Raw genomic sequence first — 15,289 nt, forward strand, 5'->3', positions numbered from 1 at the left:
ACAGTTCCTTAAAAGGCAATCTCAAAATAGGAAAGAAATAAAATACATCCAGATAGCAAATATCAGATAAACATGCTAGAAATGTAAACCTTCAAACAGATATTTCATAGCAACTGACCCTGTTGTTTGCTACGGCAGAAAGCTTACCTTTTTTAAGATTTCACCACCAAAATGTGCGCGAATGTTAATGTTCATAAAGAGGATTCGATCCACTGGACAGGAGTTTGCATTCTAGAAAGATAAAAAAAAATAAATCCCTATACAGTTAATAAGCACATCTCTTGATTCAATTCTTAAAAAGGACATCTTCAATTATTAATGCAATAAACATTAATGTAGTACTCATTTTAACAGCTACTGGGCTTGACACTTTAAGTACTTAAATTCAACTTATCTGGTTTACAATCAACCTATTGCATCAGAGAAAACATGCATTTTCAGAAAAGCATTTATAATACCAAAGTCATTTAATTATTATTCAATTGCCAGAGTAACACTGAAGTCCTTCCAGACATTGCCTAGAAATACTGCTCATGTATTAGGGCATTTTCTTCCTTTTGGACGAATCAGCAAGTGGGAATGGCTTACAAATATACTCATTAACAGTGACTTATTTGTTTATTTAACTAATTAATTACCACTGGTACTGCTGTGTGCACAGGAAATTCTGTTGTAAATCTCACGCTGGTTTACGATTACAGGAATTACAGTTAGGTTGCAAGGAACTCTAGCTGACAACTGAATTCAGAGCAAACTGCTGATTTAGTATTCTCTTATATCTTTCCTATGTTTAAATATTCACTGCTGCAACAGATCCCCCCCAATCCAACAGTCAAAACATAGAATTCAACAAGAGATATACAGAGAAATACACAGAAAACCAGTATTACTGATTTTCTGACTTGAAAAAATAATTTTAGATGGCCTAGAAACACACTTGCTTACAACATCACAGCTTTCAGAAAACCCAACAGATCAGTATGGGTACAAAACAGATCCACACTTCACAAATGTGAAACCTGCCAAATGCAGCAGTAACCCAAGTCTGTGTAAAAAAGTTTAAGAAAGCAAATATAAATATTACAGTGTTTTGTTCTCGTTACAGCAAAACAGCATGATCAGAGGGGAAAGAGCAGAGCACACTGGAAGGCCACAGGACGTCAGGGACAAAACAGCTCACCTTAGACCACTCCACAATACAGTCCAAGCAGAAGTAATGGGAACAGTTCTCAGGAGTCCCAACAACCTGATCCCTAAACGTGTTGAGGCAAATGGGGCAGTGTTCACCATCCTCATCAGAAGAAACGCTCGCTCCATTTATGCGTGGCTCTGCTTTCAGACCATCGGTCGTTCCCTCCCCACCGGCCTCAGTTTCTTCCTCCTCTTCTTCTTCTTCATCATCATCTTCACAATCTTAAAAAGTTAGAGACAAGAAACAGCTCTCACTGCTGCAGGGCTTCAGCAGCTTGGGCAGAGGGGGTAGGCAGGTACCAGTTCACAGAAAAGTCCAAGTAAGCTTATTTTATAGAGCTGCAAGAGCAAAGCACAACTTCCCAAGTTTGAGGCAACAATGTTTGCTGTTTTCTTTTTTCCTAAATCCCTTCACTAAAAAGCGATGGATTAGTCTGGTGGAAAATAAAGCCTGATAACAGGACTAGTCTTGCAAGAGATTAGAAGGACAGACAGCAGAAAAACAGGAGAGTAGGATATATCAGGCTACCACTAAACACTAAAAAATAAAAGTAATAAAGTTATCATATATGCAAGTTTTTGGTTTTGTTTTTTTTTTTTTTTAACCGCACTCCAGAGGAGAAGCAGCAGCAATACACTGATCCGCAGAAAAACGGATTTGAGATTTCACCAGTAAATCATGATTTTAAGAATCAAGAGATCTGGGGGCCTAGGTGGAGACTGCTTAAAAAAACTTGGGTTTGAATACAGTTAATTTTAAGCACTCCGCACACATTGTTGAAAGGTGTTCATACTTTCAGTGCAAAATGCAGAAGTGTCTGTTAGTCGTTCCCTAAAACCTATGAATTTGACATTTTCAAGAAGCAGTGAAAAGTTACCTAAAAAAAAATACTTTTTTTTTTTTTTTTTTGAAGGGGGTGCTGTTTTGTCTTTGTCTTTTGCCTTCTCCTGTTTGGCCATAGCAGAAAATACTCTAAATGAAGGATTAATAAAGCTTTTTTGCACCTGGCATGCAGTTTTTAGTCTGTGTTCAAATCAGTCTAACTAGGCTCTTGCCTTCCCATCAAGCTTTAAGACGTGATAAAAACCTATTTTTGTCTATTCAAATAATAATTTGAGTGCAGCAGTTCCAGAAGTGCATCATCTAGAAAGTACGTTTTCAGTAAAACTAACAAATCCAGGTAACATCTACACCCCTTTTTCAAAGAAAACTTAGTCAAATCTTCTTCCCTCCTCCCTAGGCTTAAAGCAAAACCAATTTATTTCCAAAACTCCTCATCATAACATTCACTTTAAAGCCCCATGCCAAAGCAAACAAACCTGCTTTTCACAAGTGAAAAACCAGCATCAGCCATTGCTGCAATTCTGGCTTTTTTTTTTTTTTTTTTTCTACTCCTGCTGGGACAGAGTTCACTCCTACTGACTATAAATACATCACTTTGGCTAGCAGATAGTCTTCAAATGGAAAAATGCTTTAAGAGCTTAGAAACTACGGAATATTACTTGTTTACTACAGCAGGCTTTAAGCATCAGCCTGACACAGCAGCATCTGTGGATTTATATTTAATGGTTAATTTTTGGAGGAAAAGTTTTCCTACCACTCTTCCTCCAATTATTAAAAAAAGGATGTTAATGTGCGTTAACAGACCTACCTTCTAGTTCTTCATCTTCACTTTCTTCCTTGTCCTCTTCGCCTCCCTCTTCCTCAGTGGCATCTTCTTCACTTCCAGTATCATCTTCTGAATCACCACTATTTCCACCATTGCTTTCTTAAAAAGAAAAGAGAAGAAGAGAGGAAATACCTATTTGATGCAGACAGACAGAACAGTGAAGGTCACACCAGAACTCCTGCTCAGGATGTTATATATGAAGTGAAACCCCAATTTTCTGCCTGGTATCAAGGCTGACTGTTCTGAGTAACTCAAGGGAAGCATGACAGCAGTCTGAGATACAGAATTTAGGAAGCAAATCAAAAACAATTCTCAGGGAAAAAGAAACAAATAGTCACTAATATATCTTTACTTCTCTTTGGAGGTTAAACCAAATAGGTTCTCCAACCTTAAACTACAGATGTGCACATGTAGAGAGGCTTCATTTACCTGTTTCACTGAGGAGCGCAAGACTCTGTCTTTTGCTCTTGCCCAGTGCAGCATTCTTGTTTATCAGTTCATCCTGGCTGTCATCATCCATGGCAGGACATTGGAAACTGGCTCTCTGCAAGAAGGCAGACTTCAGTGAAGCAGTGCATCACCTACACAAGCAGAGCAGGCATCAGCCCAGCAAAGAGCACCCAATGCATCTGCAGAGATGTGAACAGTAGAGGGGACATTGCTCTACAGCAAAGGCTCCTCACACCACTGATCAGTTTTCCCAGTTTCAAGTCAGAGGTGGCTACCAGTAAGCATTTATCATTACATGAAGTTTCACACCCCTACTGAGCTAGATGAAGCCAGCAGCTCATGAAACTCAGTTAAGGTACAAGATTCAGCTTTATCCTGGGCTCCTGGATGACGGAAAAAGTTATAAGCAGAACTCCCCATTGAAAATAGGAATAGAAAACCTGCAAACACCAAAACCATCTATCCTGTGGACTATCAGCAAAACAAAGAACTGAGAGGGATCAGAGGCCCTAACAGGATGATAGCATGTGTGTCAAATCAAAATACTGTCTTGCCCAATTAAAAAGAAACAAGAAGAACAATGTTCAACTCTGGGGCCCCCACCATAAGTAGGACTCGGACCTGTTGGTTCATGTCCAGAGGAGGCCACAAATATGCTCTGGGGGCTGAAGCACCACTTCTTTAGAGACAGGCTGAAAAAGCTGGGGTTGTACAGCCTGAAGAATTCTCCAGGAAGATCACAGAGCAGCCTTACCTAAAAGGGCTGACAAGAAAGCTGGAGAGGGACTTTTGACATGGGCCTGCAGGAAAAGGACAAGGGGGAATGCTTTTAAACTGACAGAGGATAGACCTAGATTAGGAAGGAGTTCTTCCCTGTGAGGGTGGTGAGACACTGGCACAGGTTGCCCAGAGAGGCTGTGGCTGTCCCATCCCTGGCAGTGTTCAAGGCCAGGTTGGACGGGGCTTTGAGCAACCTGGTCTAGTGGAAGGTGTCCCTGCCAGGGCAGGGGGGTTGGAACTGGATGAGCTTTAAGGTCCCTTCCAACCCAAAACATTCTATGATTCTATGAAAGATTAAGTATTTTAGATCTTTTTTTAAAAAGGGCCTTTTCACAGCTGTAATGAAACAGAGAAGTCTCAGATCTCACAACCATCATCCCACAGAAAGGAGAAGACTTGATTTGGTGCATATTAATGCAATCACATTAATTGCTGTGCATTAGCACAGACTGGCAATAAAACTGACAAATACTGAGAGATGCCTCATGATCTAAATTCATGATGACAATTAAACCAGAGCTTTTAATACATAACACTACAAAGTGTTCAGACAGACAGATCCCTGCAAGCTTCTATAAGCAAGTAATTCAAAAAATATAACTAGCTGACACTTATAAAGCTAGATACTGTATCTCAATACAAGAAAAAAAACCCTGGATTCTCCAACAAGCACAGCACAGAAGTTTCAATCAGGTGCTCTTCTCCCACTCTTCTTGCTCCACATTACACATCTTGCATATTAACAGAAACTTTGGAACAAAATGTTATGTTTTATTCAAGTGCTCTTGATCTGTGTCTTTACTTGCACACTCCCTTTCTGAGCCACGTAGCACAGCTCTACACTTAAGAGCCTTAAAAATGCAGACTTCGCTAAACCAGACTGAACTGCAAATGGAGTCTTCAATGCTCGGGGAAAAAAAAAAAAGGCTAAAAAGAAAAAAAGATCAAACTTCAACACAAAAAACTCCCTGGTAAAGATTTCTTGTAGCTTCAGGAAAAATCTTGCCTAAGAAGAGGTTTAAACTTTTAGCTGAATTTGTGACTGTTAATACAAGTGTGCTTAAAAACAGTTTATGCTGGCTGAAAACACACAGACTCATCAAAAGCCAGGGACTCTATGATGTAACTTAAAAAATAAATAAATTTAAAAAATTGGCAGAAGCATCATGAATTTTTCAACTTTCAGCAATGCATACGTATGAATTATTCAAACTTAAACTCGATTATGTAACACCCTCCAAAAAGCTAAGCTAGCCACAGCAGCGCAAAACTCATGTATCCCAGCTGTAACACCACCACAAGGGCAGAGTCTGCCAGCACCAGTCCCACAGCAGGGCAGCAGCAGGCATGTTTGTTATGTGTGAATTTACATCGTGTATTTGGATTTTATGCAGAACCTCTGCCTGTACCACTTTCCCACTGGCATGTTGTGGAATCAGAGGGGGTTCCTGCTGACCCATCACTGCCTGAGCCACATGGGACAACACAGACCAACCCAAAGACACTGTGGTAAAACTGTGGCTGAGCCTCCACTTCACCATCACAATAACCTTCATTTCCCAGCTCCCTAGTTCTCCTTACAGCAAAGCAATCGGCACGGTGAGGAAAGGACCTTTTTATTTTTAAAAGCGATTCCCACAAACTACAGTTCTGATCGACATATGCTTAACTGCATTGCCAAACAGCATGCATTTCTTCACTGCTGTGGAATAAAACAACTACCCATGTTATTTTCGCCCTGCTGCCCCATGGAAAGATATCCTTTAAGCACAGAGGCAAACAAATCATCACTTGTGACTTGACAATCTAAACTGACACATTTATGCTGCAAATGCAAGCTTGTACTTTGCTCAGAGGCAAAACTCGGAGTTAAAGAAAATCTGGTAACGCAGTAAGTAATCAAGTCTTCAAATCTTGTCAGTAAAGTCTGGTTTGTGGACAGTTGGGAATAGACAAAGAGAAACCAAGAGAGATGAAGTAAATTTGAGATTTTAAGAACATCACAGATCTTACTTTACAAATAACCTTTTCCAAACTAGACAGCTGCTCTAAAGAAAAAAAAGAAAGAAGAAAACCCAAGTTGACTACACACCTAAAATGAGAGCTTGTTCTCCTATTTTTTAAGAACAATAAGCAGTACTTCCAAGTGTTTGGCTTTTGTGTTTGGTTTTTTTGTTTTTTGGGTTTTTTTTTCCTCTTATGGGGAGACATTTCAGACAAATCACCACTATGAGACACATTCATGATATACTTCAGAGAGCTCATCCACCTGTACAATAGCCCAGTGTTTGTTCCAGCACTTACACATCAGAATTCTTCCATTCCCCACAAAGCTAGGACCAGTAGCTACAAAATACATAGGAAGCATTTTTTTTATTATTATTATTATTATTTAAACCAAGAAGTTTGGTTAAGGAGGAGACTGTAGTCATTCCTCTGAGGCAAACCTTAACTATGCACTTCTGTAACACAAAAGCCTGGACTGCTAAAAGGCAGCCGGTTATCCCTGAAGGCCGTTTGACTGAGGCAATTACAGCTGCTTTCAGTTTGGGGGGTACTAAGGAACTGCCCTCACTGCTGTACCCAACACCTCACTCCTTGGTCACTTGGAAAATCCAAAGTGTGCAGCACTCTGTATGCAGCCCTTCAGCAGCAGAGGCTCTCACATCCGCTGTCCCCTCATCTGAGAGAATCCCACTTTGAAGACCCTATTCAGGGTAATTTAGGATGCGCCCACAGCAGGCAGCTCACAAACACAGATGCAGGATAACTTGGGCAGAGATCCCTTGTCTTTGGGCTCAATAACACTAATGCAAGACATCACCACTTACAGCAAAACCTATTTCAATTCCCTGGGCAGGTGCATCATTCACAAGTGTGCAGTGTGCACACAGAACATCCAGTGTTTGAATTACAGGTTGCACGCTACATCTGCTAAAGGCAGATACTATACTCCTCCTTAACATCCTCGTTTTCAGATCCTCATTTAGAAGAGTCTCACAATATTTTAATCAAACATTAAACTGCAAAAACCCAGTGAGTGCGTGGCAGGTGTCTGATCACTTCACATGTACCAGCGCTTTTCCCCAGCTCTAGGTTCCCTTCACAAAGGCACAACCTCGCTCAGGCCTGTGGCATGTGCACTGAGCACTCTGTGCCTCCTGCAGCATGGGCAGTCGTATACATCATAAGCTTTGGCTTTGCTATTAAGACAGATTACATTTTCACATCAAGCTGTCTTAAGCCATTTAAACTGTACAATCAAACAGCAATTACAAATACTTTCTTCAAGCTGTATTAACAACAGGGTTTTCTGTAGGCTTTAAGAACAAAGAAGACTGATTACTGAAGTACTTGTTTGATAAATGCTTGTTCTGAAGGAAACATTCAGTTTTTGAACTACAATCCTTTTACCACAAGCCAGTATTTTAACATACTTTGAGTATGTTCCAGCTAGAAGACAAGTGCAGGTTTCGAATCATAAGAGGAGCCATGGCCTGCAAAACACACTCAAGTTCTGGGTCACTCCGACACGAAGCTGACAGAGCCGCCTACAACAGTGAGCGATTCTTCCAGTCACGTGTGCCTTCCTTTCCAGCACCAACCCCTTTTCCTCCATTTCCAACTTCTCACAGTAGTGTCTAGCTTTTAGAAACAGAAGAGCTGCTTGACAAGACATTTACTTTAATCTGCTTTGGTAATGTTTAGGATTATACACAGGCAAAGAAGCAAGTCAGATGGACTTTCTCACGGGGTACTTTTAAACACTGATCTAATGTGCAGTTACTGAGCAGTCATGTTACAAACAGCAGCTATAACTAAATTTAAATCTACTAAATATCCAGACACCTAAGCTTTCAGTTCTTGTTGACACATCTGCTTTATTTGTCGGTCTGTTTTTTGGTTTGGCCCCTCTGGAAAACCACTGTCACACATCAGAAAGCATCTGGTTTTGTTTCCAATTTCATAGGCTACACTGAAAAAATGTTGTAAAATCATGGTTGTACCTGGTTGCAAAACATCTGGATATGGTGTGACTAGTATCTGCCACCACCACATTCCAAGGGTAAAAGTAAGAGGAACTAAGCAGGGAAAGTATTCAAACTAACAAGTCTCCTACAGCTTAGAACCAATACAGTGCCAACCTCTCAAGCACAGAGAGTTTTAAAAAAGCCCTCTAAATCTAAATTTAGATCTGACTTTCCCCTGTTTAAGTCACAAAAGGATTATCTCTTAAAAAGCACTATTAGAATTGTCCATGCAACAATTTAAATAATGGATGTACCTAAGAACCTAGCAGATAAGGCACAGAAAATTAATCCTGGGGTAGGTAAGGAGGCACTTATCTTTCCCCCATCCTGGTCCTGCCCTAAAATTTAGCCACCCTAAATTCCAAGATCAAAACTGTCCATCAAAGCTTCCCCAGGAACTGACATGCGCTCCCCACTCTTCGGGGGTGTATGTATGTTTGTAATGCAAACAAAGCACAGGCTTTGCAAAGGCACTTTTGAAGTGCAGCATTTTACCCCAGGAGCGGCTAGGTGTTTTGTACCTCAGTATTCAAAGCAGCAGCCAACATGTACACAGTTCCCAGCCTGCAATTCCCTGAAGCCACTGGCTCCATTTCCAGCTGGGAATCAAACACTCTCCAATGCTGCACATCCTCTTTCTTAGCAGGCTTCTTTTCTTAGGAAGAGTCACCCTTACTGGCGAGTTCCTTTTCAGCATTAGTCTTTCATACCATTCCCATCTTTAACTACAGCTTCCCCTGCTGTTTATGGCCTGTGGGGAAAAGCAAAACAAAACGCTGCACTTTTATGTGCTGGGGTGGGGTCTTTTGTGCATTCCCATCAACAAAAGGTCTCAAGATCTACTGACCTTCAAGAAAGGGAATAACACAGCAAACACCTTTGCAACACATCAGCAATACATCTATATCACAACCAGCAGGAAGAACAGTAACCAAGCCTACAAAAAGCCCCACACCTGACTGTTACTGAACACGGGGCACACAATGAGGGGCACCGGCTACACAGCTTTAAAACCTGTCAGTAAGTACAGGTCCCTCTAGCCTACGTCTTCAAGCCCAAACATGCTTTGGAATAAGTTAATCTGTTAAAAAAACGCTCGCACAAAAAGCCTTATTTCTGCTTTTTAGCCAGGGACCCACTGACTTCCTTGTAGAAGGCTGAAATAGCTTACAACTTCTTCAAACACACTCACACGTGCAGCACAAACAACGGGAAGGGGAGCGAGAGGGACGCCAGAAACACTCGGTTTTATGCAGTAAGTCTTCGCAGCATTAGATGAAGCTGCTGCACGGCTCCGGATCGCTCCCCAGCACGGAGCCGCCGTCGCGCAGGACCTCCCCGCGCAGAGGGATGCCGCCGCCACCGCTTGCTCGACGGCTTCTTGGGACCGTTTCCGGGATAAAGGCGGCTGCGGACAGAGCGGAAGCAGCCCCGCGGAAGGCCGCGGCAGCCCCCCCGCAGCGGCCCCGCTCAGCCGCATCTTCCGCCAGCGGTTGCTCAGAGTAAATCGCTACGCAAATACCTCTATAGGGACTCAATTAAACACATATAAACAGCCCGGGCACGCGGTGCTGTCCCCTCAGGAGCTGGCAGCCCTCCGCGGCGGAGGACGGCGGCCCCGCGCAACTGCAGCCCGCGGCGAGGCCCAGCCTGGCCCCTTCGCCCTCCCCCGGCCCAGGCCAGCCCCAGAGCTACCGCCCCGTGCTCGGGCACTCACACGAGGAGAAGGCTCCAGCTCTCACGTCACCGGGCCGGGCAGGGACAGGCCGCGTCACCACCGTGAACGGCACGGCAGGAAACCGCCCCCCCCGGAAGTGCTGCGGGAACACATCCGGGGCACAGCGGTGCCACTGCGTGCAGGAGGGGGAGCGGAAAAGGAGTGAAGCGACAGGGTGAACCATTCGAGAGAAGGGGGGATCAGAACGGCCGCGGGACTGAACCATCGGAGGAGGGGTGCACCGGGCTATACCACCGCACAGCCCTGAGGGGAAGGAGCCGAGTCTCCGTGGGCAGCATCGCTCAGCGGGGCTGGACTGTCCCACAGGAGCCGGGCGGACAGGGGCACCCCCCCGCCATCCCCGGGTGCTCGCTGTCCCTTCGGTCGGTGTTCTCAGGCTTGCGGTGTTGAGGCTGTGAGGCTGGCGGGGAGCTGGCTGGGCCGGGCCTGGGTGCTGCCTTCCCTTGCCGCACCCTGACAGCCCGACCTGAGCATCGGGGTCGGGGCTACGGTCCCCAGAGAAGCCGTAGGGAAGGCCGGTGGAGCGCACTTTGCCACCCCAGCAGGCTGCGCCCGAGACACGCTGTTCTCGGAGGAGGAAAGCGTGCGGTCCGTGCGGGCGCGCATCAGCCTTAAGTACCTCTGTCAGGCGATGCAGATCGCGGCTGGTTTTTTTTCCCTCTAAGTACGCGTGGCTGATCCAAGCCCAAATGTTCCCGTTCTGCTGGGTGATCGCACGCACGTACCGGAGGAAGGGTTGTTCCCCTTCTTGCAGTGTCCCACCAGCCGCAGTGTTCTGCCCAAGCCCCGGCTCTCCGCCGGGCGGGGAGCACAGCCATGTCTGCTCGGACGTGACCCAGCGCTAGCGCGCACGTCCTCGCAGACACTCGGGCCATTGTCAGGAATCAGATGGGGGCCAGGGTTGAAAGCAAGGGCCTTTTTCTAACCGCGCAGAGCGGAGCAACCCCTGCTCCGGCCGTGCTGCTGCCTGCCCGCTCAGGGCTTCGGGAGCGAGGCGAGGCGGGGTTGAGGGTTAGCATCCTGCTGAAGCCGTTGCCACTGAACAAAACCCGCCTTATGTTTGAGAAGACGGGATCTGCGCTGTCAGGGGGGCAACTTTTTCATTGCACAGTAATGTCACGGCAGTTGCTGGGCCCCGGGGTCATGTTTCCCCTTTCGGCTTCCTCCCCGAACCTGCGGGCTCAGTCCCTGCTGAACGACGGCACCTGAGATGAGGGCCGGGGGCTGCCGGGAGGTCCGCGGCGCTTCCCCGTAGTCAGCGGGAGCGGTTCACTGTCACCGCTCACACCGGCCAGCTGGGAACAAAGGGAAGAGCCGCAGGGCTGGAATAAGTGGGGGCTCTCCCCAGGGAAGCACCGGCCGCGTCAGCAGGAAATTTCATCCCGGAGATTAAGCGCTGAGCCACGAGCTCGTTCGGAGCTGTCGGGAGAGCAGGGGCAAAGCACCCCAGCCCGGAGCCTCGCCAGGGCAATGGCAGGCCCCCTCCTCCAAGCCCTGCGGGGTCTTGCTGTTCGTTGGAACACACAGCGGCCCATCTCACCCTTCGCTCGGGCAGCAGGCGAGCGGCTCGCCCGCCACAGCCGCGCTCGGCTGGACCCCCGCCAGCCCCGCTCCGCGCTAGACGTTTTAATGCGGCGCACAGGGAGGTCCGAGCAACGTGCCGACAGCCAGCTGTGCAAGCACCGCTGCGAAGCACACTCCTTCCCTGTCTGCTCGCAGCCGAGGGAGGAAGGATTTAACGTATTTATTTATTTACTTTAAAACCAAACATGAAATGTCAAGCACCGCCTGGAAGAAGAGATGGCAGCCCACGGCACGCGTGCCCCGCGGAGCAGCCCGGGAAGGGGGCGGCCGGACAGCGCCCAGCCACGTTGCTCCACACAAAACACCTGTTTTTAAACAAAGTGACAATTTCCACGGCCGTGCCTCACTTTCGGTGGTGGTTCAGGGGCCTGTGTGCGCCGTGGCCGATTTCTCTCCAATCTGGGCGTCAGCCCTGTACTGGGGAAGACGTTAAAATACGTGACTTTTCCCCCTATGGCTGCCGGGTGAAAACAAAAAAGCCCCACACAACACGCTCCCGAAATTACCACAGAGGCTGTCATTGTGCGGGCTGTCACGCAGAAGAGGGGCTGTCCCATCCCCCCCTGCCCACCGGCAGCGGGAGAGCAGAGCCGCGGATGGCTGGTACCCGCTCCAGCAAAACACGTAGGGGAATCCTTTGCCGTCGGTAACCACCGCCGGCTATCAGGGAGCCCGCACTAGGTTTTGCTTCCAAGTCTTGCACCACACCTTGCAGGAAGAGCACCAGGTAACAGAACGCCCATCAGAGCCGCGACAGTTTCCTCAAGGGATGCAGAACCAGTGCCTTCTGCTAGACAGCGTGTGTTACCAGTTCAGCAGGGATGTGGTGTCTGGCCCGTCTGGTCAGCAGCCACTTTTGTACCCGAAGTGTTCTTTATCTTGAACACCATCAGTGTGAATGAAGGGGCGGGGGTCTCACTACACGTGCCCGCTCCCCAGACGCGCTCTAGTTTCTGGGCTGTTGGAGGAAGGTGTGTGCCTTTGGGCAGATGGGAGCCAGCCAGACACCCAACTCTCCGTGTGTGTGCAGCAAGGCTCTTCAACTCCGCAGGACAGTGCTACGTCCATCCACAGAGCACTACCTTTGGTGCTGAGAAAACCCTCGCTGGGGCACCCTAACATTGTCAGCGTTTCAACCGTTTGTTTGGCTGAGAGCTTCTACGTTGATGAACAAGAGTGAGTTCTCACAATATGGATGTCCAGAAAGCTGCCAGCTGTGCTTTTTGGAGGGGGGGAAAGACACTACTGGAAGAAGACGCCAGGGTCGTCTGGTCCCTGAGCCGGGGGTTCAGCGGGGGCTCCAGGCTGCTGGACCCCCTGGAGCAGCACTCTGCGGCCAGGTTTTCCAACCTAGAGAGGAACAACGGTAACAACTATGTAACAAATGAATGCAACGAGGTGAAATTCACCACCTCGACGTGCAGGGAGGTAGCGGGGGGGACACAGCCGCAGCACACCCCCTCTCCCCGCGTACGTGCGCCCCGACACTGCCCTGATGGCACGGCCCCGGCGGACCGTACCATGGGCCGGGCTGCGGCGGGGGCGGAAAGGGGACGGAGGGGAAGGAGGGAGAGAAGTAGGGGGGCAACGGGGCTCCGTGTAGCGGGGAAGGGGCTCCTCGCGGGCGGCGGCGGGGTAAAGGGGGTGCCGCCAGCGGCCGCCGGCATTAGGCTTAGCGGCGAGGGCGGGGAGGGGGTCGGCGGGGCGGGGTGAGCAGGAGGCGGGCGGCGGTTCAACAGGTACAAATGGTTCCTCCCCGCAGCAGCGACGTGCAGAAGCGAACGCACCGCGCCCGCTGCTGTCACTGACGGGGGGGCGGAGGAGGCCGCTGCCGCCGGGCGGTGACGGAGCCCCCATTGGGCCGCGCGGCACGGGGGTGGGGCCGGCGGGCGGGCGGGCGGCGTCGCTATTGGCAGGCGACGCGCGGTGGGCGGGGCGAGGGGCCTCGGCGCGCGGCGTGGGCCGGGCCGGGCCGGGGCAGAGCGAGAAGTTGGCGGCGGCGGTGGGAGCGCGGCGGCGCGGAGCGCAGGTGAGCGGCGGCCCGGGCGGGAGGAGGCACTTCTACCCTTTGGCGGTAGGGGGGGGGACCGTCCCGGCGGTGCGTCCGCGGAGCTGCAACACCCCGTGCCGGGATGCGTCGCGGAGTCCGGGCACGGCGCGACCCCCCTCGGCGCCCGACCCATCCTTCGCGCTGTCTCCTGTGCTGCTTGCGGGCCCCGCCGCTCCCCGTCATCCTCCAGGAGCAGGTGAGCCACTGACTAACGCACATTGTGCTCTCGGCGACTCCACTGTGCGTGTGACAGCGGCTAACCTGCTCCTCGGACACCTCTGTGCGGCCGCCTCGCCTGCACGGACCCGTGCCGCGACGCCTGCATCCCCTCCGTGCCACCCAGGTGAGGGGCTTCGGCGTGAGAAGAAGTCGTCCCCCCGTGAAACGCCACTGTCTTGCCTCCAGCAGCTTCCCATCCTTGGCACGGCAGACCCCTGACGTGCAGAGATAGCGCCTTGCAGTTAGCCACACGGCGTGGTGGAGTGTGAAAAGATTTAAGGTTTCATGCAGCAGGGCTTGGTGTGTCCAGCGCGGACGGAGATGAGTGGAACGGGCCGTGGCGGTGTGCGGGTGCTGGGAGCCGGTGGTGGAGTTGCGCCGGAGGGATGCTGTGCCCCCCTTTCTCCTTCCCTGCTCTTCTCCAAAGTCATTAAGTGCTAGTGGACTCCGTACCAAGTTAAAGAGGCGCTTCATCCCAGCCAGTGACGTCTTGATACCCAGTCAGTGACTAACTGAACTGCTATTGCCAAGGGTGTGTTAACAGAAGAAACTGCCTGGTATTGCCCCGGATGAGTCACCTTTAAAGAGAGACTCTCTGGTCTGTTAAATTAACAACAGAGATGAGCTTCACTTTGCTTTTTTGTGGCCATTTTTTTCCCCACCCAGCCCCTCATCCTTGCACCCAGCTTTGCACCAGGGCTCTATTGGGTCCCCAGCCTTTGGCTGGGTGCTGGCAGAACTGCCTTGTGCCATCACGCCGTGATGTCACACAGGGGACTCTGACTTCATGGCCCCGAGGAGCAGGAAGGCGAGCTGGGCAGGGACTCCTCCAGCTGCCCAGAGTGGCTGTCACTAGAAACGGAGGAAGTGACGAAGCAGATTGGTTCTCCTACAAAGTTCTCTCTTGCAGATTTAGACTGATGAAGAAGCCGGGTAATTGAAAGTTACCTTTTTTAAAGCACAGAGCAGCTTTACCAGCAGCTTAAATTCATAATAACCAGCGAGGATTCACCACAGCCTGCTGAGGTTTCCTGAAAGGGCTCAGGTCTTCTCCTTGTTGCTCACATGTAGCCCTGGACTTGTTGTAAAGGCTTGATCTGGAAGAGCCAGCAGTGCTCTGGTCAGTAAGTAGTTAATTCCTCAGAAGGCAGAGCAATGTCCTCTGCGCTGATAGAGACTGTCACACTGTCACGGAGTAATTTTGCCTGTCCCCATCTCTCCTGCCCGCACTCATTTGTTGTGTCTCCCTTTGGGTCCTGGATGAGAATCTGCTCTTCTGCAAGAAAAAATCAGCTCCCTCTGTGCCTCACGCAGACTGGGTGAGTCCATGGTACTCAAACAGGGTGAAAAGAGAGGAAAACCACCTGAACTCACCAAAGCTGCTTTCTCACTTGTTCAGAAGCCAGATGGGCCTTTTCTGACTGGGGGGTCAGATAAGTTCACGGCTTTCTCAGCGCAGAAGCCTTTCCTCCTCCCTAGCTACACTTACAGCATCTCCCCACTGCTAGTGCCTAGCAGACGGGAGCACAGCGTAGCCACGTGGAGAGCAAGGAGAGGGAAAGCTGGTGCAAGATAC

The 15,289-nt window shown here is 49.3% G+C and overlaps 1 protein-coding gene across 8 annotated transcripts in view; it reads right to left on the reverse strand.

The window, feature by feature from the left end:
- The window catches only part of PHRF1 (PHD and ring finger domains 1), a 31,588-nt gene extending 21,663 nt beyond the window's left edge, over positions 1-9,925 (reverse strand). For 6 of the 8 annotated variants that reach the window (XR_013957077.1, XR_013957078.1, XM_080619795.1 and 3 more), the window contains exons 1-5: positions 9,315-9,607; positions 3,291-3,405; positions 2,844-2,960; positions 1,181-1,413; positions 148-231 (exon numbers count right to left, since the gene is read on the reverse strand). Coding sequence is in view for 6 of the 8 variants with exons in the window: in XM_080619795.1 (XP_080475921.1) it covers positions 148-231; positions 1,181-1,413; positions 2,844-2,960; positions 3,291-3,405; positions 9,315-9,602 (837 nt within the window). In the remaining 2 variants the exon portion in view is untranslated. Of the gene's footprint in view, positions 1-147; positions 232-1,180; positions 1,414-2,843; positions 2,961-3,290; positions 3,406-8,643; positions 8,674-9,314; positions 9,608-9,839 lie in introns of those variants that run through there. The other 2 variants (XM_080619793.1, XM_080619792.1) reach the window with 2 other exon arrangements.
- Positions 9,926-15,289: the final 5,364 nt, after the last annotated feature.

Source organism: Psittacula echo (genome assembly GCF_963264785.1).
Source record: "Psittacula echo genome assembly, chromosome: 5".
NCBI classification, from domain to species: Eukaryota; Metazoa; Chordata; class Aves; order Psittaciformes; family Psittacidae; genus Psittacula; species Psittacula echo.